General features: G+C 41.2%; 1 protein-coding gene across 2 annotated transcripts; it reads left to right on the top strand.

Moving 5' to 3' along the window:
* The first annotated feature begins 271 nt into the window (after window positions 1-271).
* LOC134195709 (battenin-like) lies at window positions 272-25,733 on the top strand. Of its 2 annotated transcripts, none has more exons than XM_062664786.1 (16): window positions 272-447; window positions 1,215-1,278; window positions 1,339-1,414; window positions 6,488-6,583; window positions 15,598-15,677; window positions 15,746-15,831; window positions 15,899-15,965; window positions 16,025-16,056; window positions 22,759-22,867; window positions 22,949-23,037; window positions 23,985-24,037; window positions 24,095-24,163; window positions 24,216-24,277; window positions 25,168-25,261; window positions 25,317-25,469; window positions 25,525-25,733. In XM_062664786.1, exons 1-16 carry the CDS (start codon window positions 315-317, stop codon window positions 25,654-25,656), a joined length of 1,395 nt encoding a protein of 464 aa, XP_062520770.1. In that variant the 5' UTR covers window positions 272-314; the 3' UTR covers window positions 25,657-25,733. The 2 variants fall into 2 exon arrangements, with proteins under 2 accessions (XP_062520770.1, XP_062520769.1); XM_062664785.1 differs by having other exon boundaries at window positions 273-447; window positions 15,893-15,965.
* The last annotated feature ends 55 nt before the right edge of the window (window positions 25,734-25,788 follow it).

Raw genomic sequence — 25,788 nt, 5'->3', positions numbered from 1 at the left:
GCATAGTGTGACGTCATCAAAACATGCAATATCTGGCGATTGCGATCACATAGACGGCTCAAAGTAGGCTCATTCGAAAGAGAATTTATTAGCAATTCTTTTGAACTATAGTTTGTCGAGCGAAAGCAGGGCTGCATTTCGGAAAGACTGCAAACAGACACCCGGGTACCAAACGGAGGCGGAGTAAAGGCAATTATTATTAGCATGTGATCGAACTTGACAAAACGTAAGGGACAAGAAGGGCTAGACTTTAACGCTAGATTCTTGAGAGCGGAATTAAGCGCCTTAACATCCGGGCACTTCAATAGCGGGTAATGTCAGTAATCGCTATGGACGAAATGAGTGTACCGCCAGTAGGATACGAAGCAGAAGACGGAAGACGTGGAGCTGACAGCCAAACGGATTGCAATGACGATGACGTTCACTCTACGAGTAATGGCTCTGAAGGTAGACACTTCATAGAGACTCGACTACAGTACGTACATAATATGATACACACGTAGAACAGGGAACAATAGCAACGAGACTCGTTTCTTTCATGTCTAATGTAAGTTCTTGTAAATCCAGCTTAATTACAAGACGTCTTGTGCTCTCCGTTTATCTAGACATTTTAGCACGTAAGAATCTTGTCTAGGCGCGGCATGAATGCATAGTTTTATGTTGTCAATTAACGATCTACTAGACATCGTTAACATAATTGTGTCATGGAGTCATTCAAGATATCATTACTCCGCAATAGACTATAGACTACTAGTATTTCACCTTTAGTCTACTGTCAGAGCTTTATAGTTTTGAAAGTAGCGCCACAGGATTGTTAATTAAGCTGAGCTGGCTAAGTAGAAACTAGTTTGCTCCCTGTCTATTCAAATAAATGGGTTTATTATTGTTACTGTCTAACAGTCTTTGATTCACATTATCATTTTAGGAGATCTTGTCACAGCTGTTGCTGGTCTTTTGATTATAACAAGTTCATATCTGGAATTTGGTTCTTGTGGCCAGTGTTGCTTTCTGCTGATTTGCACTGTTGTGATGTAATAGAGAATGCCAGTTATATTGAAAGAAGACTTAATAAAATGTAGTAGAATGTATATAATAGATAGTCATAGACATGTCTCTGATTTTTTATTACCATTATAGACTCGTTATGTAATTTTGAGAGTTTTATGTAACTTCTGTTTAGAATACTGTATGCCTGTTGTTTGATTATTTGTTAGGTACAGAAAACCCTGCATCTATGTTTCAGGTCACTATGTCTTGGAGAAATGTAGTGGCATTTTGGTAAGAAATCCAGTTCTTTGTAAAATGCGTTAGTGGGACACTAAAGTGCATTTAATGCAGGATATTTGGTTTGTGTAACAACTTTGGTTACGTCATCATGCTTAGTGCTGCTCATGATATACTCTTTCATGAAACTGTAAGTTAATCATTGTTTGTGTGGTTTAGTTTGTAATATTTTATGTTAAAAACACATGGGGCAGCTAAAATGTTTACTTTAGTGCATGCGTAATGAGAATCACTTTTAAGTCAAGAACAAAGCCTTATTATCACTTCTAAATTCAAGAAAGCATTACTTCTTATCCGAAAAGTCCGTTTTGTCATTAAAATCTATCTCGACAAATATATAGATACAATTGCTAATGCATGGGCACTGTCAAATCATCCTTAACTCAAGTATGAAGCTTTATCTTGCAAATCCACAAGTCTAAATCCATGACAGTATCACTTTTACCTATAGAAGCCTTTTTGCCATTAAAAATTTAATGTGCAAGTACACACACACACACACACACACACACACACACACACACACACACACACACACACACACACACACACACACACACACACACACACACACACACACACACACACACCTACCTCTGTCCTGTTCCATAGCTACCGTAAAACTGGTCATGCCAACTTCTGCTAACGGGTAGCAAGAGCAAGAAAGCGTCATCACTGATCAGTTAACATTGTACTTGTGTACTGCTAATCCATTTTTGCTCCTGAACCATCTATTAGTAATAGATTGATCACATTCACATTGTATTGCGTTCTGCTGATCTTTAATTAGCTTTGCTCTTTTTGTCATACATTTGTTTCGTTTTTGGTCACTTTCACGTCTAAACCACCTGTTGCACCCAAGATGAACCATTTGTTAATGACATAACATTGACTGCAATTTATGCACAAATTTGCTCTGATACACATCTCGCCAACTGGTACTTGAGGTTGGTGCTATTTTATACCAACTGTCCTTGCTAATGTTGGCCTTTGACAAGTCAGATCTAATTAAGTCCTTTCACCGTAGTGTAGGTCTGCCTGGATGTTGCTGCTGCGACCAACCAAAGAATATTCTCTTGGATATGCGATCATTCTGGACACGGGCCACACACACACACACACACACACACACACACACACACACACACACACACACACACACACACACACACACACACACACACACAGCTTTCTTCTATGCTACTCAGTTATGAGGTAACGTCTTCTGAGCAATGTGTTACATAAATAGACAAAAAAGAAGCTGTTAGGTTGTCTGATCTTGATGTTGATGAGCTCGCATATGAGAAGCAAGTCCGGCTTTAGATCAGCATCTACTGGTACACAGAGAGCACCTCAGAAGTTGTTGCATAGCTTTAGAAACGTTGCCGTGAGTTTGAAACGCGAGCTCTGACAATCGGTTGAGACATCATTACAGGAGAATTGGACAAGAAGAAATAGTGAAGGCCTGAGTGTCCAGTTTGTACACTCACTCTGGCGAAACACAAGTACCCACTGATGGGCGTTTTGAAACGGGACGACCGGTAGACGCCGAGATTTACGGGTTTAGGGTAGCCTTCTGGTTGTGTTTCAAACAACATGTTTGAAATGGTTGTACTCTAACGGCCAGACACAGGAGTGTGTTGATGAAGTGATGGTTGAGCTACAAGAAGTAACACCTGTGTAGATTGATCACAACTCACAAATCAATGTAGCCGCTGTCGTTATTTAAAATAGGCTGGCAACCACAGAGCTCATAAAGCTCTGAGTGCCGTCATCTACACACTTGCACGCACACACACACACACACACACACACACACACACACACACACACACACACACACACACACACACATGCACACCAGCAGATTACCGTATGCCTTGGATAGCTTTGCATAGGGTATATCTTTAATGGTCTATGTAGTAAGGTGCAGCATTTAAAATTAGAAGTTTTAGTTTCATTGATGAGAAACTGCAAACTTACACTATCAGAAATGCTATCTTTGCTCTATAACTGTTATGTGTGTCTGATTTTCTATCTTAATAGCATTTGGATTGAAACAGTGCTTAAAATATAGTTTTAAATGTGCTCAGACAAAAGTGATTACCCTAGGCCCGGATATCCAGGCTAAGGGTATAGTGGTCGTCTGACGTGCGACCGACTGTACGACCGAAAGTATTTATACTCGATTAGCACAGGTGCAAATGAAGCTATTTCAACCAATAGATGAGAAGTGGTGTCATCGTACCGACCAATAGACGAACATAATGTCATCATCAGGCTCCACCTCACTTTGTTTGGTAGCTGCTAGCCAGAATTCGGCCATCAGTCATCCATCCTGTACATGGTGTTTAGTCCTTTGCTCTAGATAAGGGTGTAGCAGGTAGAAACAGCGTCTAATTTACATTGTAACTTGCATGCTTTCCCATCAACAACTAGGCGTCTAGTGCCCCCTCCCCCTGCGTTACTCCAGCACGTGTAACACAAAGATGACCTGTAACACTTGGCTTGTTCCACACTGTTTCTGCATAGAGTGGTTCTGTAGTCTGACAGCTTGAATTTTCAGTGTGCGTGGCTAATTATTGTTACTGTATCCAAAGTCAGAGCGAACAGAGATGCCTAATCTACATTTGCACGTTCATGTTTCTCACATTAATGTTTTGTTTTGGCTTTGGCGGCTTTGGGGTCACCTCAATACCACAATATGTGCCTATTTAGCTGTGGGCCTAAATGATTGCGGTTAGACCGTGATAGCTGTGTAAATAAGGTAGTCGTAACCACCACGTGAGGGGATTTTCAATGGTGTCAAATTCATGAGCGTTTTGTGCCTTCTGATCCTCAGCTACCTTACCTACACTAGACATGTCTTAGCATGTGGTGTGCATGTACACCCGACGAGGGTTTAGCACTGTAGTGCTTCTCTTCATTAACGTTTTGGCAACTGAGAGAATTCATTATTTGTTAAACACCTACTACTGTCTCAGTTTGGATCTTGATCTAGTGGGACATTCTCTGATTATGGGTTTTAGCATGAAGATTGAAAGTCAAGTTATGACAGGAAATACTTAGAATAAGTTAAGTTATGGCAGAAAATATGTAGAAGAATTTAAGTATCAATGTATTCAAATGTAAACCTAAAACTTACAAAATTGGAGTTTGAATTAAAGTGAAATTAAAGAATTTGTATAATTGTTGTAGTGTCATGCATTTAGCTGTTAGACAATGTTTACATTTTTATGTGGGAATTATTATTAGGTCTGCAGTAACTTGTGCAAGACTACTCTTACAATTTACAATTTTGTATCAAGATACTACAGTATTTCCCGGGTAATTATCCGGTTGGGGCAACCAATTATCCGATTGGGGCAACCAATTATCCGAGTTTGCTCTGGTATGCTGTGCTTCCAGATGTAGACTCTCACCTTGCATTGCTGGTTAGTTGTTCAGTGCTTTGGGTCACAGTCAAAACTTTTTCTTAGCCGGGCAGATTGATAGCATCACGGGAAACGCTAGGACAAGCTATGACACATGTGAATGTGATGATTCAGCTGCAGGGCTGCGCTACAACTGAACAGCTCTGTCGTCTTTCGTGTTCATCAATCTCATTGACTTGAGAGAAGGGACCACTGCACCGTTGACACTCATAACTTCGCGCCCTCATCCAATTCTCAGAATCTGGAGTAAATTTGCAATCGCCTAGCTAGCGAGCTGGAGAATACAATATTTAGAGCTACTGAAATACTGGAGACGTAACATGTACTTTATCAATGTGTGCACACTTGATGAGTTGATTACCATGGTTGTTAATTGTGCTGAGTTCTACATATCCTCTCTAATCTTGCTTGCATGTGAAGCTTTGGCGGTGAGTAAGTCCTTTAGTGCGTCAGGACACATAATCTAGCAGAAGTTGCCGTCTTGCTGTAACAAATGCAACTGCGTGCCATTTCTCTCTGTGGTAAATCCACCCTGGTGGGCGATAATTCATTAGCACAGAATTATTACTGATGGCTTTTCTTCCACGTTTAATTGATAGCGAAAACAAGGACTACCCTGTTTTCTGGCCTAGCAGCAACGGCGACAACATGGGTCAGTATACGCTATTATGCCTAGCAATGACTGACTAATTCATTTGGTATTAGGTGTACACCTCTAAACAGCCTATACACTGCTTCTAATTAAAACCACGAGTCAGATAATTGGTTGCCCCAATCGGATAATTGATTGGCTGAGTCAGTTAATTGGTTGCCCCAACCAGATAACTGGTTGACTGAGTCGGATAATAGGTTGCCCCAACCGGATAATTGCACGGGAAATGCTGTAGTAGTTAATGAACTGCTATTGTTTTTAACCTAATATCTTTTGGTTTCCAATTGGTTCTAAAAATGGTGGCCAAACAATAAATGAGACTCAGTCAAATTTCGTCTTTAACTTTTAAGTAAATGTAAGGTAAATGTAAAGGTAAGGTAAATTTTGTCATTGTGGGTTTGGGTTATAGATAGCAGGAAACTTAGTGCAGTAGTGCTCTTGGAATTTAAGGATTTGTTGTTGTTCCTCTGTAACCTCCGAATGGGTTTAGGGATTGATTGGTTATTTGTGTGCATTGTTTTAAGCTACAAGTGAGGAATGATTGAATGGCTCTGTAGTTATGCAACTGTTATTAGTGTGCATGACTAATAAATCATGAGACTGTTTTGCTTTGTCAGTTGACCAGAAGAGCCAGAAGTGGTCTTGTGACTGTTATACCACTTCTGAGAGGGAGCCAAGAGAAATGACTAGAATGGGTGAATGATCAGCATGGGTTGCGTGACCTTTCTAGCCTCTTATGAGGCAAGTAATAGATCTATCATTGGTTTATGTCAAATTGAGAAAGACAGTATGCAGTATTTAGTGCAGTCGAAAAAGAGTTAATGCATGCAGTCTGACATGGTGCAAATATTGTGACCTGAAGTATTTCTTTCTTTGTTTGTTGTTATGTTTTGTATGGCACTATTTTTCTTGGACTCAAAAGCGGTTGGATAAGCAAAACCTATGTTGCACATACTGTGCTGCTGTACTTAGCATATCATATCTGCTTTTATTAAATGATAACAGATTTCAGAATTACTGAACGATATAGTTGCATGAGTTTAGAGCATTGTTACAATGTAGTGGCATCTGGCAATCGTATGATGTATGTGTTTACTAATTTACTATGTATTTTTAGAATTCCTCAAGCACTTCTACTCCTAGTCCTTCAGTTGCCAATTCCACTAATGACACCAACTGCAAACAGCTGATATGTAACAAGCAGTCAACAGGGGTATGTAACAGTCTTTCACAGATACGACTCTGTGATGCAGACTGTATTTAAAGACTTGTGAATTTTCTGTTGTTGAAATTTCACAACTTGTCATGGGAGCTTATATGTAGACACTTGCTGATGCATAATTTGCTTAAGCCAATATTGCACACATAAATCATCATTTTGTGCATAATTTTTGTTTTTACTAAAACTATTTAGTTACAGGTGACATCATGGTAAGACACTGTTTCATTTAACAAGAGTTTTCTACTTTTATGATAGGATGTAGTAACAGTTGAATTTTTAAATCTAAAACACTATATTTTACACTACACTACACTATAATATACCCATGTTCTTCCTCCAAAAACAAACACAACTAACTAATTATTCCTGCAACAGTCACATACTCGCTATCAGTGAAACAGAGAACTTGTGTGTCCAAAACTGTTCTAACCACGAAACTGCTACAAACAAACATATAGTTTTTATGTCGTCTTGAAACTGCTTGGGACATTTTTGATTAGGATGAGCATGTTGAAATAGTTGTAACAGCATTGTTTGCTTTGCTGTCCTTTTTGCTGTGATGGAACTCAAGTTTTGCTAGAATGACTTTCATTGCCAACTACTGAATATGATGAAATATTATATTGGCAAAAAGTTACTTTGGTGCTTTTCTTGAATAAATTATAGGCAGATTTTATTTGGCAATTCTATATTGATATTTATTATTTATTGGGGCAAGCCTTGATGAGACTCTCTTGTACTGTACTGTGTTCAGATATGTGTGCATGATGGTATGCACAGAAATGATGGTGATTTTGAGTCAATCACAGACATGATGGTTTGTGATTTCACAATGCAGGTGTAAGTGTAATGGCTGTACGGATCTCCGGGTCGCTGCGCGTCATTCCCACGGGACTATTAAAAGAATGTGAAAACAGGCTCTAGCTCCTAGAGATGGCTTGACGACGGACATATGAAAACACACAGGGGGGTTCCCAGGATTTTTGGAAGGCACAGTGGAAATAACCATGCCCTCCTTAAATTATGGCTCTGCTCATTCCAATTTTTATGGTGGCCCCATAAAAACTTTGATGCAGGTTTGTTTAGGCTGAGATGCCACAAACTGTTGTCACAGAATGCTCAGGCACAAAAGGAACAAAGTGGTTTATCTTTAAAGAAGTTCCTCTCTGTCTTAGTTCACTGTGCTTGATCACATGATAGCTATATTAATGCGAGTGGGAAAATTTCCAGACCTCAAGAAGTTGAGAACCTCCCTTTATATAGGATAGGAAGGCCAGATATCTACAGAATTCATTTGTTACCACCAGATACTGACCTAAATAGTGGGCAGAGTGCAAGACAGCTACTGTTGAGCTTTGAGTACTTGTATTACAATTAAGTTCATATCACATGGCAGTCTTTGTCCTAATTGGTCTTATCTTCAAACCAAGCATCCCGAGAACTACTTGCTAGCCTGAAACAACTTCCCACTTTTCAAAATACAAATACAAGTCCATTGTCTTCATAGCTAATCACTCATACAACAAAGCATTGCGGGCCTGTACCAAGTGGAAGCCAAGGCATGGCGGAGCACCGTGCTTTTTGTATGCTGGGAACAACCCTGACGCGGTTCTTTTACAATAAAATTTACGTTAGTGCTACACTTAGCTACAAGTGCATGTTCTCCGCGATAGGAGGTTGTGACTTACATACTGACTTGTTTTTGGTGGGTTAGACAGTAGTGGACTCGTAAAGCGTAGTAGCGTCTGATTCTATTATACCACAAAAAACGCGCAGCTACTTCTCGCTCAGGTCAGTTGCTTTAAGAGTACTTGGCTCTGACGGGCGAAACGCTGGAGCTAGAATTGAACAGCCTTAGCGTGGTATCAACTGGCATGAAAGATGAAAATCGTGAGATTATGAAACCATTGGAACAGGACAGGAACAGACATGGATGAGGGTACACAGTCAGTGTCCGAGATTGAGTTGCTAGTAGCATCCAGTGGTTCCCACGAGCTGAATACTAGGGTTGCAAGGAAGAGGAATTCCGTGCAGAAGGAGGTAACGCAGTTGGCAACAACACCTAGTTCTCCACAGAGCAGCCACAGTTTCTCTCCAAACTGGTGACGATGATTGTGCATGCAGAAAATTCTCGGGTAGACGTCAAATCGCACAAGGCTTGCATGAGGAGAAGCAAGTATGCCAGAGCTCTCGGAAGATGAAGAGGACATCGACCGGCCAGCTCTGTGACACACAGACAGTATAGCATCTATCTTGTTTTGGAAAAATGGGTTCGGAAGATCTTTAGAAGTGAGTTCATTGAATGCTCCAGTTCAATTGTATGTGCAGCCAGTGCGATGACCGACCAGTCACACGTTGCATTAGAGGTTGGCTCTGCAGGTCTGAGCATAGCACAGAAACATCAACGCCGCTTGATGACAGACCTTATTTTGTGGCTCATGGCATGGTCTTTGTTTGCAAACACACTAACAGTGGGTAACCCGAGTTAAGCGTCTGAGTTATTTGGTTACCATGCAGTTACTAATTGCTCAAGCAGCTAGTCGATTTACTACAGCAGCATGGCTACAATATGACAAGACATTCCATAAAGCAGCCTCTCGAGAGCCGGCTCGATGCTGGGACGAAGTAGACGTGTCATTATGGTCCATCTGTTTCACTAACCAGGCAAGAACGGTATGCTTCAAGTGTTGGGATTTTGGGCACCTAGTTTCCCAGTGTCTCAAGAATAGACAGCAGTCCATTGGGCCAATAGGTGACGGCAATTCCAATTAATTGGGAGAGCCTACCAGTAAAGGCAGCTCGCGTCGTCGTCCTCGCGAATGCCAACTCGTGCGGTGTGTGCAGAGACTACAACAAAGGAATGTGCAACCGGGGCGAAGGAGCATGCAAGTTTACTCACACCTGTAGCCGCTGTGGCAGACAACACGCCGCCCTTGCTTGTGAGTCAGAGAGGCAGTTTGCAGCATGGGCACTGCAGTAATTAAGGACAGTAACTTTAGACTTAACGTACAAGAGTTTCATTTTCTGTTGCAATCCCCCATGCACGGTGGGTTGACAGGTTATTAGAGAACTTAAGAGCAAGGGTTTAGAATGTGTTGTAAGGAAGACACGCTTCATTACTCAGCATGTAACCTACAGTCGTCAGTTCAGCATGTGCACAAAGTCTTGGCGACATTGGCAGCAGAGTGTGACAAAGGTTTCCTCTCCGGGCGACTTGACCATTCTCCACTGGATAATTTCGTTTCTTCTGGCTTGGGTATGGTGCCCAAAAAGACGGCTCTTGGCGACTTATCTGTCATCTGTCAGCGCTCTTGGGCAAGAGTGTGAACAATGGACTCGACGAATCTGTTTTACCATGAAATACTCATCAGTGGACACAGCCATTGCTATGATTGAGACGTTTCGATCATTCCCATACATGATCAAAATTGACTTCAAGAATGTGTTCCATCATTGTCGTGTCCATCCAGAGGATTGGCAACTGTTGGGCTGTGCCTGGCAGGGCAGCTATTACTACCACACGAGGTTGCCGTTTGGTTTCAAACTTGACGGTCGTCCCTGTGATTGTTTAACCAAATTCATAAAAAAGTTTGGTATCTGGCACGCCATTCATACCTGGATGATATTCTGATATTAGCTGCAACAAGAGAGGATGGCCAAGAAATGTTAAACACCACGCTGCCGACGCTTCAGTGTCTGGGTATAGAGTGGGCACTTGAGGTGGGAAGACCAACAAGAAGTTTGACTTCCTTAGGTATAGAGATTGACTCGCACAACAAGGTGCTACGCCTTTTGCAGGCAAAACGGGAGGATCTCGAAGCCGAACTGCAGCAGTGGTACTCACATAAACAGTGCACGAAACGCCAGCTACTTTTGCTGATCGGCAAGCTCTCCTTTGCAGAGAATGTCCTACCGGCAGGACGGATATTTAGTAGAAGACTAGTCGATTTAGCAACAGCTGCAAGAAGACATATCTGGTAAACTTGTCACAGGACACTCGCACAGTCACCAAATGGTGGCAACATGTACTTCTGTCTTGGCGAGGGGAGTCATACTTTCTTACTACTTCGTGGCAGCTGTCGCCAGAGATGCAGCTGTTTATAGATGCGGTAGGGTCACATTGTTTTGGGGCTTTCTGGAATGGATGGTGGCTGTGCGGGCGCTGGCTAGAGCAACACCAGCAAAACTTGTTTTTGATTGCGTGGAAAGAGCTCTACGCGGCTATTATCGCAGCAGCTACCTGGGCGTCTAAATGGACTGGAAAACGCTTGCTTTTCCACTGTGACAACCAAGCAGTAGTTGATACTTGGCACGACCCGACCGGCAAAGACAAACACCTCATGCAGCTCGTACATTTGCTGTACTTTATAGCAGCTAAAGGAAACTTTACTGTCTTAGTCTTGCATATTCACGGAGTGAATAATGCATTGGCTTATGCATTGTCTCATGCATTGTCTCGTGGACAGGTGCAAGAAGTTCAAGGCCTTAGCCCCGCTGGCAGAATTGAAACTAACACCGGTACCACCCTATTGGGAATTACTTTGGACCATGACATTTGGTAGTTTCAACGGGAAGCAATAGCCCCGTCAACGCGGGTGGCCTACACTTCTGGTATGAAACAATTTGACAACTTTTGCTAACAGCTGGTGATACTTCCCATGCCGGAGAGACAACAATTTCAAGATTTGCAGCATTCAGTGCAAGGATGGTTGGAGCGGAGACTTCCAGGGTGTATCTGCGGTTTGTTACTTTCACATCCAGGCAAGTTACGCGGACCCACTCCAAACAGCACCTCGTTTGCAGTTGGTTCTCCGCAGTATACGGAGATTGCAAAAGACTTCTCACAAGAGACCACTTCGGCGCTCAATCATGTTGCCAGTCCTCAGGAGTTTGAAGACGTCACTACGCCTATGCCCTTAGCTGTGCCAGAGGGGTAAGTTAATGTATTGGTCAGCATTCACGACAGCTTTCTTCGGTTTCATGCGAGTCTCAGAATTTACAGCAGCAAACGACATGTCGTTAAATGAGCGAACATTCTGTGGAAAAGACGTCCACTTTAAGGAGGACATGGTGGTGCTCTACTTAAGACAGATCTATTTTATCACGGCTGCAATGCAGTACAGTGCCACCAGGCATATCTGGCCATAACTTTTACGTGCGCTACAGTGGAATTCCAAGGTCCTATGGTAATGCCGCCAACACGTACGTGTTCCCTAGTGTGAGGTCTCTTCAGTAATCTAATTATAGGCTTATAGAACATACTGGAAAGAAGATAGAAATGCAATGTGTTGAGTGGCTGAAGAATAGGCATGGCTAATCACTAATTGGTTGACATAATTGACTCCGGCCCAAGGACGTTTTCATGTTGGTCGTAACCACACAACAGTCGCAATTTGCATTACTAGTTCGGGCTGATGCGGAGCGTTCGCATAGGAGTTGCAAGCAAGAAGTATTTAAGAATCGGCGGCAGGCTCTATCTGAGTGGAAACGGAGACGGAATAGTGGCTTTACTGACAAACAGCAGGCTCCCCTTTTGAGGGATGTTGAGACGTCCACTCCGTCGCTCTCTGTTTCTTCTGCTGAAGATCCTGTGAAGACTTTTGCGACCCCTACGGCTTCTGTGGACTGCCAGGATGCATCTTGACATGGACGACAGATTCGACGAGCTGATCCATGACTGGCTCGCTACTCTTCCTTATCATGATCGGATGACAAGCTCTAGATGTGAAGAATTTATTGTTTTGTGCTGTCTTTGTAATCTAGGTTGAGTGAAATGAAGTAGTGTTACACATTATGTGAATATTTTGTTGTAATAATTATTTTATTACGATTGAGGTATAGCAATTAGAACAGCAACTTCATTGTGTCATAACTCTGTATTGAAAGCGTCTTTTGAAACTCCCCTCGATTATTTTTTGCCCCAACGTTGGAGTAACGTACTCGTTTACGTTCATTGCCGAGCGTTGCTGTTCAACGGACAAACACAAACGTAAACAACACCCCTTTTGGGGACCCTTTCAATGAATATCTGCAAAGCAAAAGCTTTATTTTAAAATTGCCTTAATAATTTTTTGGAAAACAATATAACAAAGCTTTGGACTAAATTTCAGAGTCGTGCGTCTTTCTGACAGCGAGAAACGCGACGATATGTTCAAAACGTTGACATCACAGTTCCCCAAATAGGAGTCTCTTAGGAAGATAATTTTTGAACAAGAAATTGAATGTAGAAACAGATTTTCATTTTTCCTCATTGTCTCTGAATTTCAACACAATTGCGAATGCCAAATTTGAATTACGCGCATTTGACTTTCGGAGCGCCGGATGGCCAGATATGCCTGGTGGCACTGTACTGGCCCCCACAGGGAGTCCCATCTGCCCCGTACTTGTCTTTAATTAAGAGATATTTTGGCAGTCCGGCAGATGGACGTTGGCCTCCTGTCCTTCTGATTTTAGTCAGGAGCATTCCTGTCGAGAGACAGACTTCCTTCGCAACTGCAATCTTTACTGGATAATGTGGTTATGGATTCGAGCTCGTACACCTCCCGCAGCTTTCGCATTGAGGCAGCTTCCAGTGCAGCGGCTGCTGGACTATCGGAACATTTGATCCAAAGGATGGGCCGTTAGACCTCAGACTGATTCAAGACATATGTGAGATCGGATATCCAAGTTTTGCCATCTGTAGTTCGCCGCATAAGCAAGCGGAAATAATAGAAATAAATCGGCAATTGCTTGTGTCGCATTGGTTCATGTCTCTATCTTGCGTGGTGCCTTGACAAGACGACGTATGCTGATGCTTGCTTGGGAGGGTGTTTGGGGGCAGTCCCACTGGGGCCACAGAGCAAGCGGCAGTCCATCAGGGTACGGGTGTACCCTTGACAACCGGTGGTATTTCTGAGGACGAGGCTATTGTTAGGTATGGTGGCAGGTGGCAGGCGGCAACGGGTTCTTTGTGCTGTTAGGCGACAGTGGCAGGCTGCAGTCCTGCATGCCCAGAGTTTGGTGGCACTAAACTTAGATCAGCCTCAGTAACCAGAAGCTGTTTTTCGAGTAAGCCCACTGGTGTTATCAACGCGTCAAGAAGGAGAATTAACACAGGTAAATTTCTTGCTAAATTATGTACAGTGTGGGTGATCACGTCAATCTAAACTAACACAAAGTGGTTTGTATTCTACATTGCAGAGGTGTACGAATTAGTTTGTGTTTATCTACATCTAAACTCGAGTTTCTGCTATACAAACCTTTTGACCAATCACTGTGTTTCATGTCTGTCTCGGTTAGCCCCAACAATTTCCATTTTAACTAGTTTAACCTGCTTGACCACATGGCATAGTGGAGACGGACTTCTGTGTATATTTGAGCCAAAAATGTTGGTAGATTTTACATTGGTGGTAACTCATGAAATCGCCAATTCACCAAAGTAATTCTCACCAATACTTTATCTTACACAGTATTTTTCAGTACATTGCCACTGTACATCATTACACGAGGTGATGCTGTGTACATGCAAACATACATGAAAGAACTTGTTCTGAAGGGAATGAATTACAAAGTCAGGGTAATGTTGCTTTAGATTTTCATAAACAACATTGCTCTAAACTTTGGGTTGCAGCATAGGTACAAACATACGTACATGCATACTTAAATTACTTTGATACATACGTACATACTTGTTTGCCCAATCGTCAGTTAAGAAACATTACAAGATACCGTGTTGTCGCAAATAAAAGCTGACCTCAAATACAAGTCTATCTTGAATAAAAGTCAAAAATTGAAGACCTTGTGCTGCATACAAGCATTTAGAAGTCAATCTTTTGTTCAAGACGTGCAGCATGCGTACGCGCTCGGTCATGTGCACGTTTCCAAGTGTCAGGCACATGTGTGCAGCATTCAATGACACTGACAATGATGACAAAGATTCAGCTACTCTCTTGAAACTGGCATCTCATGGTAGTCATGCCTATATATCTTAACGAATCTTGCTTTTGTTAAGTGATATATGGTTGTCATGTCTATACCTTACCTGTCTTGAATATACACCTGTCTTAAATATTAGCCTGAATTCCAATTTGGCTTATACAGAATAAGCATGGCTTTTTTGTGAAAATGCGGTAATCTTAAACCATGCGTTCTGCATAAGACTTATTAATATCTGCGAGGTTGGGTTATTGATTGTGTGTGACCTAACTTACCTGGCTGTTAAACTGCATGGTGTGTATGATTTGTCTTGAACTAACTGCATGTGCTTTCCTATTGCAGTGATTGTTACTGGAGTTAGGCTGGAATTCAGTAATATACCGTATAAGATGAAACATTGGCATTTCCGGGAATTTATTTTAGCGGTTTGCTAAGAAATTAACGGAAAAAGCATATTGGAGGATTTTATTTTGGCTTTTGGACATCATTGTTGGATATTGATATATGTATGATATTCTCACCCACTAAGTGGCTGTGTCGTGGAGGAGTTTGCAATTGTCAGATACACTCATGATCAGTCTTGCCGCGCCTTTGTCACATTCCTGGCTACTCAGTCTATAGCACAGCGAGGATTGAGTATTTGTGAATGACAAAGGCACTGCGAGACTGGTCACGAGTCTAATTGACATCTGCGTTTGTGGCCATCACATTTCCTAACTTACTAGTCTCCAACTACTGTATATTGTTGAAGAATTTCTGTGTCAGCACAAAGAACGTAATCCACACAACTCCTTGTTTTATTGTTAGCTTCACGGCCTCATTCTCGATCATGTTGAACCTCCCTGCTAGACAGGGTATAGGCATAACAGACGGCAAGCAGGGGTTACCATCTTGTAGCCTCATCCGCATGACATATCACCACATTGCCATTATGCCCGATTCATGTGGGTGATGATGTCAACATATCTCGGCCAAAGTAATGGCGGATGTTATATTGGCACTCACTGAGAAATCCATCAATCTGCCAAAAATAAATTTCCTGCCAGTATTTCATTTTATACGGTAATATGTCATAATGATCTTTGTTTAAGATTGTACTATTGGCTGATATTCTACCAACTTTATTGATCAAGCTGTGTGCACCATGGTTTATGAACAGGATTCCATATGTGTAAGTAGAAATAGTAAGGCATATGGTGTATAGCAAATTGCATATTGTTGCTTGGCTTTTATTGGTAGAATTCGAATTTTTGTTGTGATTGTATTTGCTGCTGCAAGTTTCCTTGTTGTTGCATTGGCTCACGAAAATGAGCTCAGCCTTTTTGGTATACTTCTTAGCTGTATAGTTGACATAGGTCATTGCAATTAATCAGTTGTTTGTGGTAGGCGTAGCTTGTGCCAGTGTCAGTGCCGGGTTTGGTGAGATTACATTCCTGAGCTACACATCACACTTTCATAAGTAACTTTGTATTCTAGTTTGTTGTATGGTGGCTAGAAGGACGTGTGTGTTGTGTTTAGGAGTTCTGTTTCTGCTTGGTCATCAGGAACAGGTATGTCTATAGCAACATGATACAGCTAAGTATTACTAACTATACTACTACATTTGACAATGCCCAAAGCTGAACATGCAGTATATAACTAGAGTAGAATATGGCAAAGAGTAGAATATTATTGCCATATTACTTGCGTGCCTTGTTCAGTAAGGTTGAGCAGACTGCTGTTATATACCTTGGGGTTTAATTAATGGCATGCCCTTATTTCTGGAGAGGGTACACAATCAAAAGAAATATTGTGTATAGTGTCCTACATCTTGAAGTAATTGTTTAGCTGTAGCTAAATTTGCTACTACTCCAAGATCTGCACCAACGGCTGTTTTACCTGGGCTCGCGCCCTTCTACTCGTTGGCGCACGCCGCTACTAACGCCAATGGACCGGTGTGGGTGTGACGCTTGAGTGCCAGCTTTTGTGCTCTTGCACTACAGCCGAACAAGTCAAATGCCTTTCTTCGACCAAAGATGCTTGTGAGAACGCAACAGATGTCTTCTTCCACTGCAGCAGAAACAGAAACTAATCTCACTCACATACAAATGCTGTTCATAAAGCTGCTTGAGCTACTGGTGCAGACAGCCTTTGATACTGCTTTTAATAAAGTTTTTGTGCATTTTTGACACATTCCCACTGAGGACATACTTTGTAATCACTACAGTAGGATGTCAGTTATCTGAACTTTTTGGAACCCGATCCTGTTCATAACTCTGAATATTTTGAATAACTAACCTCAACTCTCCTGGTGCACAACAGGTGTCCCCGGGTCTCCAAGGCTGCCCATGCACACTCATTTAAACTCAATGTGTACTGAACAACAATTACACAAACACCCAACTGCACTCTGTAAGGTAATAAGGAGAAAGTGGTTTACCATATAATGTTGCTAACTTGACATTCACTTTGCTGCGCATGCGTGTAACAGTTTATGGCACGTTCTTCTAGAGGGCATTCGAGGCACTCCAATTTTGTTAAGTGACGCTTTTGGATAACTGGTGTTTGAATAACTGACATCCTACTTGTTTACACAACATTAGACATTAGATCGCCTGAACTTACTTGATTTTCTTCGTAATTCTCTACTGTGCTGTGTTGACTATTTCTGTGGCTATGTCTGTTTAGCCTGTCAGTCGATAACAAATTTCTACGTATCTTAGGTTATAACAACATTTTTCGTCCTTTAGTTGTAGCTATTTGAACTTTTAGATTGCTATTTTACAGCATGCCATAAGATGTGAAGTAATATTGCATTAAACTACACAACAAATAGATAGTTATAACTGGCTGCTACACCTGTTGTTTGTTTGTGTGTATATAATACATCATAGTTTATTTATTTGTGTATAGTGAACTTTACAGTCATTATTCATGTACAAGTGTGTTGGTTCAGACAAATACCGTACTCATCCGCAATAACGCCCATACTGAAATATCCCCTAGGCTCGTCTATATGCCTATGTGCAGCAGGTCAGAACTATTTGCCTGAAAAACGCCCATGCCCATGTGTACGCCCAGGATATGCATGTGCAAATTAAATAAAATGGTGTCCGCATAACATCCGTCTGTGTGTGTGTGTGTGTGTGTGTGTGTGTGTGTGTGTGTGTGTGTGTTTGTGTGTGTGTGTGTGTGTGTGTGTGTGTGTGTGTGTGTGTGTGTGTGTGTCTGTGTCTGTGTGTGTCTGTGTGTGGTGCTGTGGCTCAATTGGTTAGAGAGTGCATTTGGAGAATGGAAACATCCGGGACCTTGCAGGGTTGCAAGTTCAAGTCACAGTGATGGCGAGCTATGGCATAATTTCCTTGGGCAAGAAACTTAAACACAATTGCGTCTCTTGACTCAGGAGTATATATGAGTACCTGGTCATTGACTGGGGTGGCAAAGTCCTCCGACTGCGACGAGTCCATCAGCCACTGGGGTCCGGGTGGGATGGGTGCCCACACCACAGTTGACGTTGCAGTCGGTGCTCCTGCGAGCATCTGGCCAGGCTCCAGGAGATTGCTTAGCACGGCCCATAGCTCCTACTTAGTGCACAGGAACCCAGCCATCTGGCTGGGGGCATTACCTTTTAACTGTCGCTTCTTATCCATTTGCCATTTGCCTTGTGTGTGTGTGTGTGTGTGTGTGTGTGTGTGTGTGTGTGTGTGTGTGTGTGTGTGTTTGCGTGCGTGCGTGCATTTGATGAGCTTGTGTCAAGTGTGGAGTGAAAGTGCTTACCGCTAGACTTATGTCTTTGTTGTAATTACTAATACTGATGCTGTTGACGGGCTTCAGGCTGACGGGCTTCAGGCTGATGGCTCTGGGTCAACATCTCTGATAACTCTGCTTACACACTTGGATAATGTCGTAAATTTTTGCTGGGTATATAGCCCTGACAAAGTGCTTGCAGCTTTTATTTAACCATAGTACTTTGTCTATATTATCTCTAAAACCAAGTGTATCTTTTAGTCCCAACAGTGCTCATCTTTGATAAAATTCCAGTGAGTCATGATGATTCGATTTTTCTGGGTATACATCTAGCTTGTAACCAACTTTGACAACCCTGCAACAATATATCGTAGATAAAGTTGATAATCTAGAAAAGATATATGTTTTGACTGTGAGTTGCATGCACACAGACACACAAACAAACAAACAAATAGCAATACCCGTGGCATCGGAGAAACAAGTGCAAACAAGGTGATTTTAGCCCAGATACATTTGTGTATTTTTTTACTTGAACTGGAGGCACAAATTTTACTCTTCTACACCCTTTATTTCTCTCATTGCTATATTTGTATATCTTCTTCTGTTCATGCACTGACACTCCAAACACGCTAGGAAGTCTAGTGAGCAGTGATGATAGAGGTTGTGCAACTAATCAAGGACACTGGTGACAGTCCTTTCTGATCATGCATAGATAGACAACGCTCGTCACAAATCGCTGCAATAACTTACGAAAACTTCAAAAGTTTGCCTCTTAGTATTCAATCAGCACGATCATATCATGTTTTTTACGTTGTAGGTTAGGATAGATTTCTTACTCTGCTTACTTCCGCTACCAGACGAGCCGAGATTTGCCTCAAAACGAAACGTCAGACTCGCAAAAGTGCAATCGACAGTGTCGTGATGACTGCAGTATTTTTAGGAAGCCAAAAACAAACGAAGAAGAAGCAGGTCGCACTTGATTTCGGCTCATCGAGACGTCTGCGAGATGCATGAAATTACCATGGCCGTTGTCACATCATTCGTGTCCATCTGTTACAGCTGTAAGAGTTGGAGAGTATCGATTCGAGGGGCAATAAATTCGCGACCAAATAGTACACCAAACGGCAGCATAATGCGATCATGTATACGCTTGGGACCATAATAACGCCCATGCCCTAGTATACGCCTGAAAAGCTTGACTTTTCTGTTTGCCCAGGGTATTATTACGGGCGAATATGGTATCAAACGCAGACAGTTGTTGAGTGTACTTACATGTTTCAGTTGATGTCAGTTTCATCTCACTTGCATTAGACTATTGCTTGCCGTAAGTGTACTGAAGTTTGGCATTCTAAAATGGCATCACTTCGAATGCTGTATGACTCATCTGTACATTGTTTACAGCATTTTTATACATCAGGAATTTTTTAATTAATGTTTACTAGAGTAGATCAGTCTCTAATAATATTAAATTTTGACAATTATATTTGCTGTTAATAAAAACAAAATTTGTGAACAGCAGAAAGTAAGAGTTGTCAATAATATTGAGCTAACTGCTTTATATTGCATATTAAATAAGGGGTCGTCCGCATTTTACAAAAAAAACTTTTTGTTTTTACCCAGATCTCTATCCAACCCCGAAAACAAAATGATTGATGCCCCGCTCTTTTCAATCTGTGTCATGTCACCTATATAAAACCTTAAAGATAATATGTATCTATATGTACGATGTCCGTCCTTAATTAACACAATGTGTCTGTCATCTAGAGGTCTGCCGTCTACCACAATGCTTCCAACATCTTTTTTCATCGTCATTTGTGGGTCTTGCGTATATGGCAGGCCGAGAGACAGTGCGTTCTCTGCTAAGAAGAGACAGCTACTGCTTCACCGCCATCTTGCAAATATGACTAGTACATGTCAAAGTACTGTCTGTGGTCAATTATCGAGCATTTCTGCAACCGGTCATTGTACACTTTATAGTTTCTTCAGGAGTACTTGCAAAGCACAAAGCACCTGTCAAAGTTGTCCATAATGCCATTTTTACTTCCGGTTTAAAGAACGAAACAGTCATTTACCCCACCCCCAAACAAAAAGTTTTTGTTTTTTTGTAAAATGCTTTTGAATACGAAAGGCCCCTAAAGTCTCAGGCATTTGTTTTCTTGTTTTGTCGTAGAAAGCAGTGAATTTTTAAATTCCATGAAGCATTTGACCTCTCTGTTGAGCAATTGCTTTAACTTTCTACAGGTTAATGTTTTTGCATAGATGACGGGAATTTATTTTGGCGGTTTGCTAAGAAATTGACGGACAAAGCATATTGGCGGATTTTATTTTGACGGTTGGACATCGTTGTTTGATAACTGATATATGTCTTGTCATAAGTTGTGATGGAGGAGTTTGTGATTGACAGCTGTGTTTGTGGCTCACATTTGCCTAACTTACTGGTCTTCGACTACTGCAAAGAACGTGACTTGTATGAGCATGACAGTCCAGCTTCATCCATAGCCTCACTGCGTAGCTCATTCATAGGCACAACAGACGGCAATTGCAAGCAGGAATTACACTACCATCTTGTGGCCTCATCCGCATGACATACCGCCACTTCGCCATTAGATAGCTGATCCACGTGTGTGATGACGTCAACATGTCCCGGTGGCAAACTTAATGGTGGATTTTGTATTGGTGGTCACTGAAAAATCTTCCAATCCACCAAAATAAATTCTCCGTCAATATTTCATCTTATACGGTATTTTTCAAATTTATGATTGATAGGCACCATCTTCCATGGTCACAAATGTTCTCTTATTGAGAGATTTCACCAACTTGAATCTAAGTTGACGCACTTTAGTTTAGTAGGTGTAAATGGTCTTTTTCATGCAAGTATAGGTGGCCTCTCAGGTTGTTCTACGGTGTTGAGGTGGGGTTACAGTAGGAGTGCTGAGGCATACTCTTCTCATACTTGATATAGCGTACATTACACCATTTACAGAGTTATGTATTCTTGATCAGTTTGACTAACACTTCATCACTCTGTAGTAATACTATGTAGAAACTTTCTCTAATTAGGTGCTCAGTTTGGCTTTCCTACTTCTAAACTATAAACTTAGGCTCTTAGAATAGCTGATTGAAGTATATGCGTCTTAATAAGACAACCATGTCAGCTCAGCAACACATTCTCATAGTAGCGGTGGTCTTTGAGATCGTGTAATTGATCGTCACATATGTGCACAAATTGCAATTTATGGTATGGCAGGAGATTGCTGTAATGTCTGACGCAGCATAGTTCTACCTCTTGTCTGTCAATGGTAAGCTGTTTTCACTGATAGATTGTAGTTGTATAACCAGACCCTCTTTTCATACTTGTCCCACGTATTCAGCTCGAGTAGGCAAGATGAGTACAGTACACGGAGAGGTTCTGGCTACAAGAGCGTAGGTGGCTGGTCATTAGGATGCTGATAATTGTGTGCATAAGGCATGCTGGGAAGTTGGAATTAATTGGATTTGGTGGTATGTATGACAAGATGTTCATGTGTTATTAGGAAATAGTTGTAGGTATCCTGGACAACACTGCAGCCCTATGTATCTTACATGTGGGGTTTACTACATGTACCCACAAATAGGTAGTACAGTGTATCAAGTTTAAGTAAGGGTAGCTTCCTCATATCAAAGGTGGTGGCAGTCTGGGAGGAAAATTGATTTAACCTCTGACAGTGTCTTTCACTTATACCTACGTGTTTTTGTATGGACATCACTGGGTTTAACAGTAATCATGGTGTCGATGGTTTGGGATGACCATTTTGCAGTTGTATTTGCAATGTATATCAGCAGCTCTCAGCTCTACGTAGAGTTTGGTTTGCACCAACACGTTTTCACAGCAATGATACAGTCTTTGACATGATAGCAGGCTAGCCATACACCACTGTGAACAACCACATCAAATGCGTGCACCAGAAATCACATCTGGCTGTGGTGTGTTCATGTTTGTGATCATGTTTGATGTTATATACAAGCAGTCTGCCAACATAATTTTACCTAAGATTGCCACAGCTATGGCACTCATCTCATGAGGTTTATCAATCAACCATAAGCCCACAGGTGGGTATATCTTGGAGTAGTCCATACAAGTTATCAAATGTGATTGAGGTATGAACCGCTTGAGTTTTAATCTCAAGTGCCTGGCCACCTACTGCAACATCTGACAATACACCACCTCATGGCGATCAGAATTGAATGTTGTTTCCATCACAAACCAGGATCGACTGGTCTCTAGTAACTGTAAGACTAAGAATTTGTCAAAGTCTTTCATTGGCAGGTTTATGATAAGGCAATATATGCAAATGTTTTCCAAGTTGATGCAGAGCAAGACGTTACGTATTACTATTTTTATTTTTAGATGTTGATTAATTATTAATTGAATAAATCACAAATAGATCTCATTTGAGCATTGATGCAACCCTTTTCTTAAAATCCTAGATCTGTTATTGGTCTAATTTTAGAACATGCTGTATTTTTAATTTTTTGGTTATTTTTAGGAGCAGCAGGAATGATTGGCGCTTTATCATATGCTTCTATTGCTGGTTGGCTTGGCCCCAGAGATGCCATCTTAGTTATGCTTTTTGTTCCTGCATTACTACTTGTCAGGTAGGAACAAATTGGGTGTGTCCTTAGCTGGTATGACAGTACTGGATTATGTCATAATTTATGACGATATATTTTCTTTAGTTATCTTTTCATACTGGATCGAAGTGTTATGCAAACTTCTAGTGATGTTGAGCCATTACTGCCAGACTCTGAGAAAGGGAGTCGAACTGGTGAGTTTTCTGTTGTGGATGAATATAATATAATTGTTGTTTGGAAACAATTGTGAGAGAACATTTGGCAATTGTCATTAAGATATTGGCAATATACTGTACATCTGCTGTGTAAATTTTGGGGCGCATTCGATTGGGCTCTTCCAGAAGAGGCACTATGTGCACACCCCTCTTCCAACTTCTACAGCTCTGCCGCTACATTCGGAAGCCAACTCTACCAACTCTGCGTTTGGTTGGAAGAGCATGTCCCTCTTCCAACCTCTTTCAGTTCTGCACTGGAAAACGTTGGAAGAGGAGTGTACTCTTTCAGATTCTTCCGGAAGAGGCTGAAAGAGCCCAATCGAACACGCCCTTGAGCTGGTTTGTTTACTTTGAGGTCTTAATTTTGTTGATGTTGAGACTCTATATTAAACCAAGTTTGTGAAACTGTTGCATAATTCTCATTTAAATGTTGTCGTGTAGTCTATTGCAAGGCATGGTATAGAGAGAAGCTCTTCATTTGTCTGTTTGTTTATCTGTTATTTTGTGTGTCTGTATTTTGCCTGTCTGTTGGTCTGTCTGTTTGCCAAGTATAATTTGTTAGAATACCATAACTTTAAGAATCACTTTCTAGACATGCTAAATAGCTCTGATTGCTAAATACTGCCAAGAACAGTTTCTTTCTTTCAACAAGTATATATATTAAAAGTTGTTTGAGATTAATGTGACATTGGTTCTTAGTAGAATAGATGAGAAGTGAATGTTTAGTAATTGGTTTTTAAATAGGAATTATAGTGGACCAGTTGCATTTTTAGTGGGAAATAGAGCTTTTTAGATGTGACTGTAACAAGACTCAAGTTGCTGGATAGTCAGCAGTAGCATCGTTGTATAAAGTGTGCTGTATAGACTTTGCTGGAATGAGTGCATTTGAATTCACCATCTTACATTGTATGATTTATTGTTTGTAGTCATCAAGACTATGAGAGATCTGCCCTTTACCACCATGCTTCTGCTGTTGAGGGTCTGCACTGTATTTAGTAGCTATTTCCTAGTTGTACATATCTGTTCTGTTTAATAGCCTTTGCTGAAGTACATGGTGCCACTCTTTTTTGTGTATATGGCTGAATACTTGATCAATCAAGGACTGGTAATATCATTGTGCATTTTGAGTTTGGCTTGTTAATTTTTTGTTTTTATAGATGGAGCTATTAACTTATAGTCAATGTGTCTCTTGGATTGGCCACAAAGCACAATACCGATGGTATGAGTAATCATTTTTAGGAATTGCCTGAATGTACAGATACTTACAGGTACACTAGTTGGTGTCATTTTGGTCTGTTTAGTGCTGAGGATTCAGTGTTGAGGGTGCAAATAGAGAAAACAGTAACATAATTTAGTGACAGTAGAACTGCAGCATGATGATGATTGATTTCTTAACTTGGTCAATTTTGATACTAATGATTTTGAAAGTTGTGAAAGCATTGGGAGATTCAGGTGGAGAACTTGCACCATCGTTTTGTTCAAGCCATTGACTGTTATCTCCCACATGTAATGATAACGGCACGACATTGGTCAGTGTTCAAAGCTATTACAGCCGAGAAACAGTGTGATTTTGAGACCACAGTTGTGCGAATTACAGCCAGGCTGTTATACAGCAGTCCCTTCCACGTGAAATCTTCTTATATGTGACCACCTCCTATTTATGACCACATTAGGTGTGCACTGACCAAATTTGTACTATCAGCTACCTCTTATCAACGACCACCTACATGACGTGACCAGTGACCACTAAAATGTGTCAAGTGCACCTCTGTTAGCGACCCACCAGGCCTCTACCCATGGCATGCGTTGTTAAAAACGTCTGGGAAGCACACGTCTGCAACTACTCTTGGAAGCTGTCCGGTAGTCTCAGAAGCACAGATGTGGGAGACTGTGCTGAGGTAGACCTTGGTGATGGTGATCATGATGAATATCTGTCTGAGAGCGTGTTTAGTTTAGTACAGTAAAGTACATATCATTAACAGCTTTGTCCGGTCATGTCTGGCCAATTTTCATTATAACCTGACAGTTTGTCTGGCCATTTGAAATTCTTATAGTGGACACTGATACGGTTTGTGTATGTCAGAACTTAACCAGTACCTTGTTTGACAGGTTTCAAACACTCTATCAGACTGGAGTTTTTATCTCACGATCATCTGTAAATGTATTTCCTATTGACAAGATTTGGCTACTTTCTTTGCTTCAGGTAAAGTCTTTGAGTCGACATCTAGTATTACAAGTAAAGGATGATCTTTTTGCAGTGGGTCAACTTTGTGTTTCTTTTCTTGGTGGCTCGTTTTCAGTTTATTCCTGCAACAACTGTTGGTGTCCTTATTATTTTTGGTATCATTCTGTATGAAGGTTTGTTGGGAGGAGGGACGTATGTCAATGCCTTCTACAGGATAACAAAAGAGGTACAGTGCTTGCTAATGTGGTTGAATATGACTTATTACTTTGCATGCTGTGTAGGTGGAACCTCAATACAAGGAGTTTTCTATGGGTGTTGCCAGCTGTGCTGACAGTACAGGTATTGGTGTTGCAGGTGGATTGGCTATTCCTATTCACAGTTACATTTGTGACTTGCTTGGAACCTATAACTAAAATAGTGTGTGTATTTTGTTTTATGCTGAGTATTTTGAATGGTTGTGTTGACATGAATTTATCTGTAATATTAGGGATATGTGAGCACTTCCTGACAATTAATTAATTGCCATTGTATTATTTTAACGTAAA

This window comes from Corticium candelabrum, chromosome 20 (assembly GCF_963422355.1).
Source record: "Corticium candelabrum chromosome 20, ooCorCand1.1, whole genome shotgun sequence".
Lineage (NCBI taxonomy): Eukaryota > Metazoa > Porifera > Homoscleromorpha > Homosclerophorida > Plakinidae > Corticium > Corticium candelabrum.
Note: the sequence above shows the minus strand (reverse complement) of the source record. Positions and strands in the feature narration are given on the sequence as shown.

Excerpts from the sequence above, each read along its gene's own strand:
- LOC134195709 (XM_062664785.1), top strand. The coding sequence starts at position 315 with ATGTCAGTAATCGCTATGGACGAAATGAGTGTACCGCCAGTAGGATAC. Across the intron at positions 1,415-6,487 it reads ATATACTCTTTCATGAAACT|AATTCCTCAAGCACTTCTAC; the intron begins GTAAGTTAATCA and ends ATGTATTTTTAG. Across the intron at positions 16,057-22,758 it reads TGCTTGGTCATCAGGAACAG|GAGCAGCAGGAATGATTGGC; the intron begins GTATGTCTATAG and ends GGTTATTTTTAG.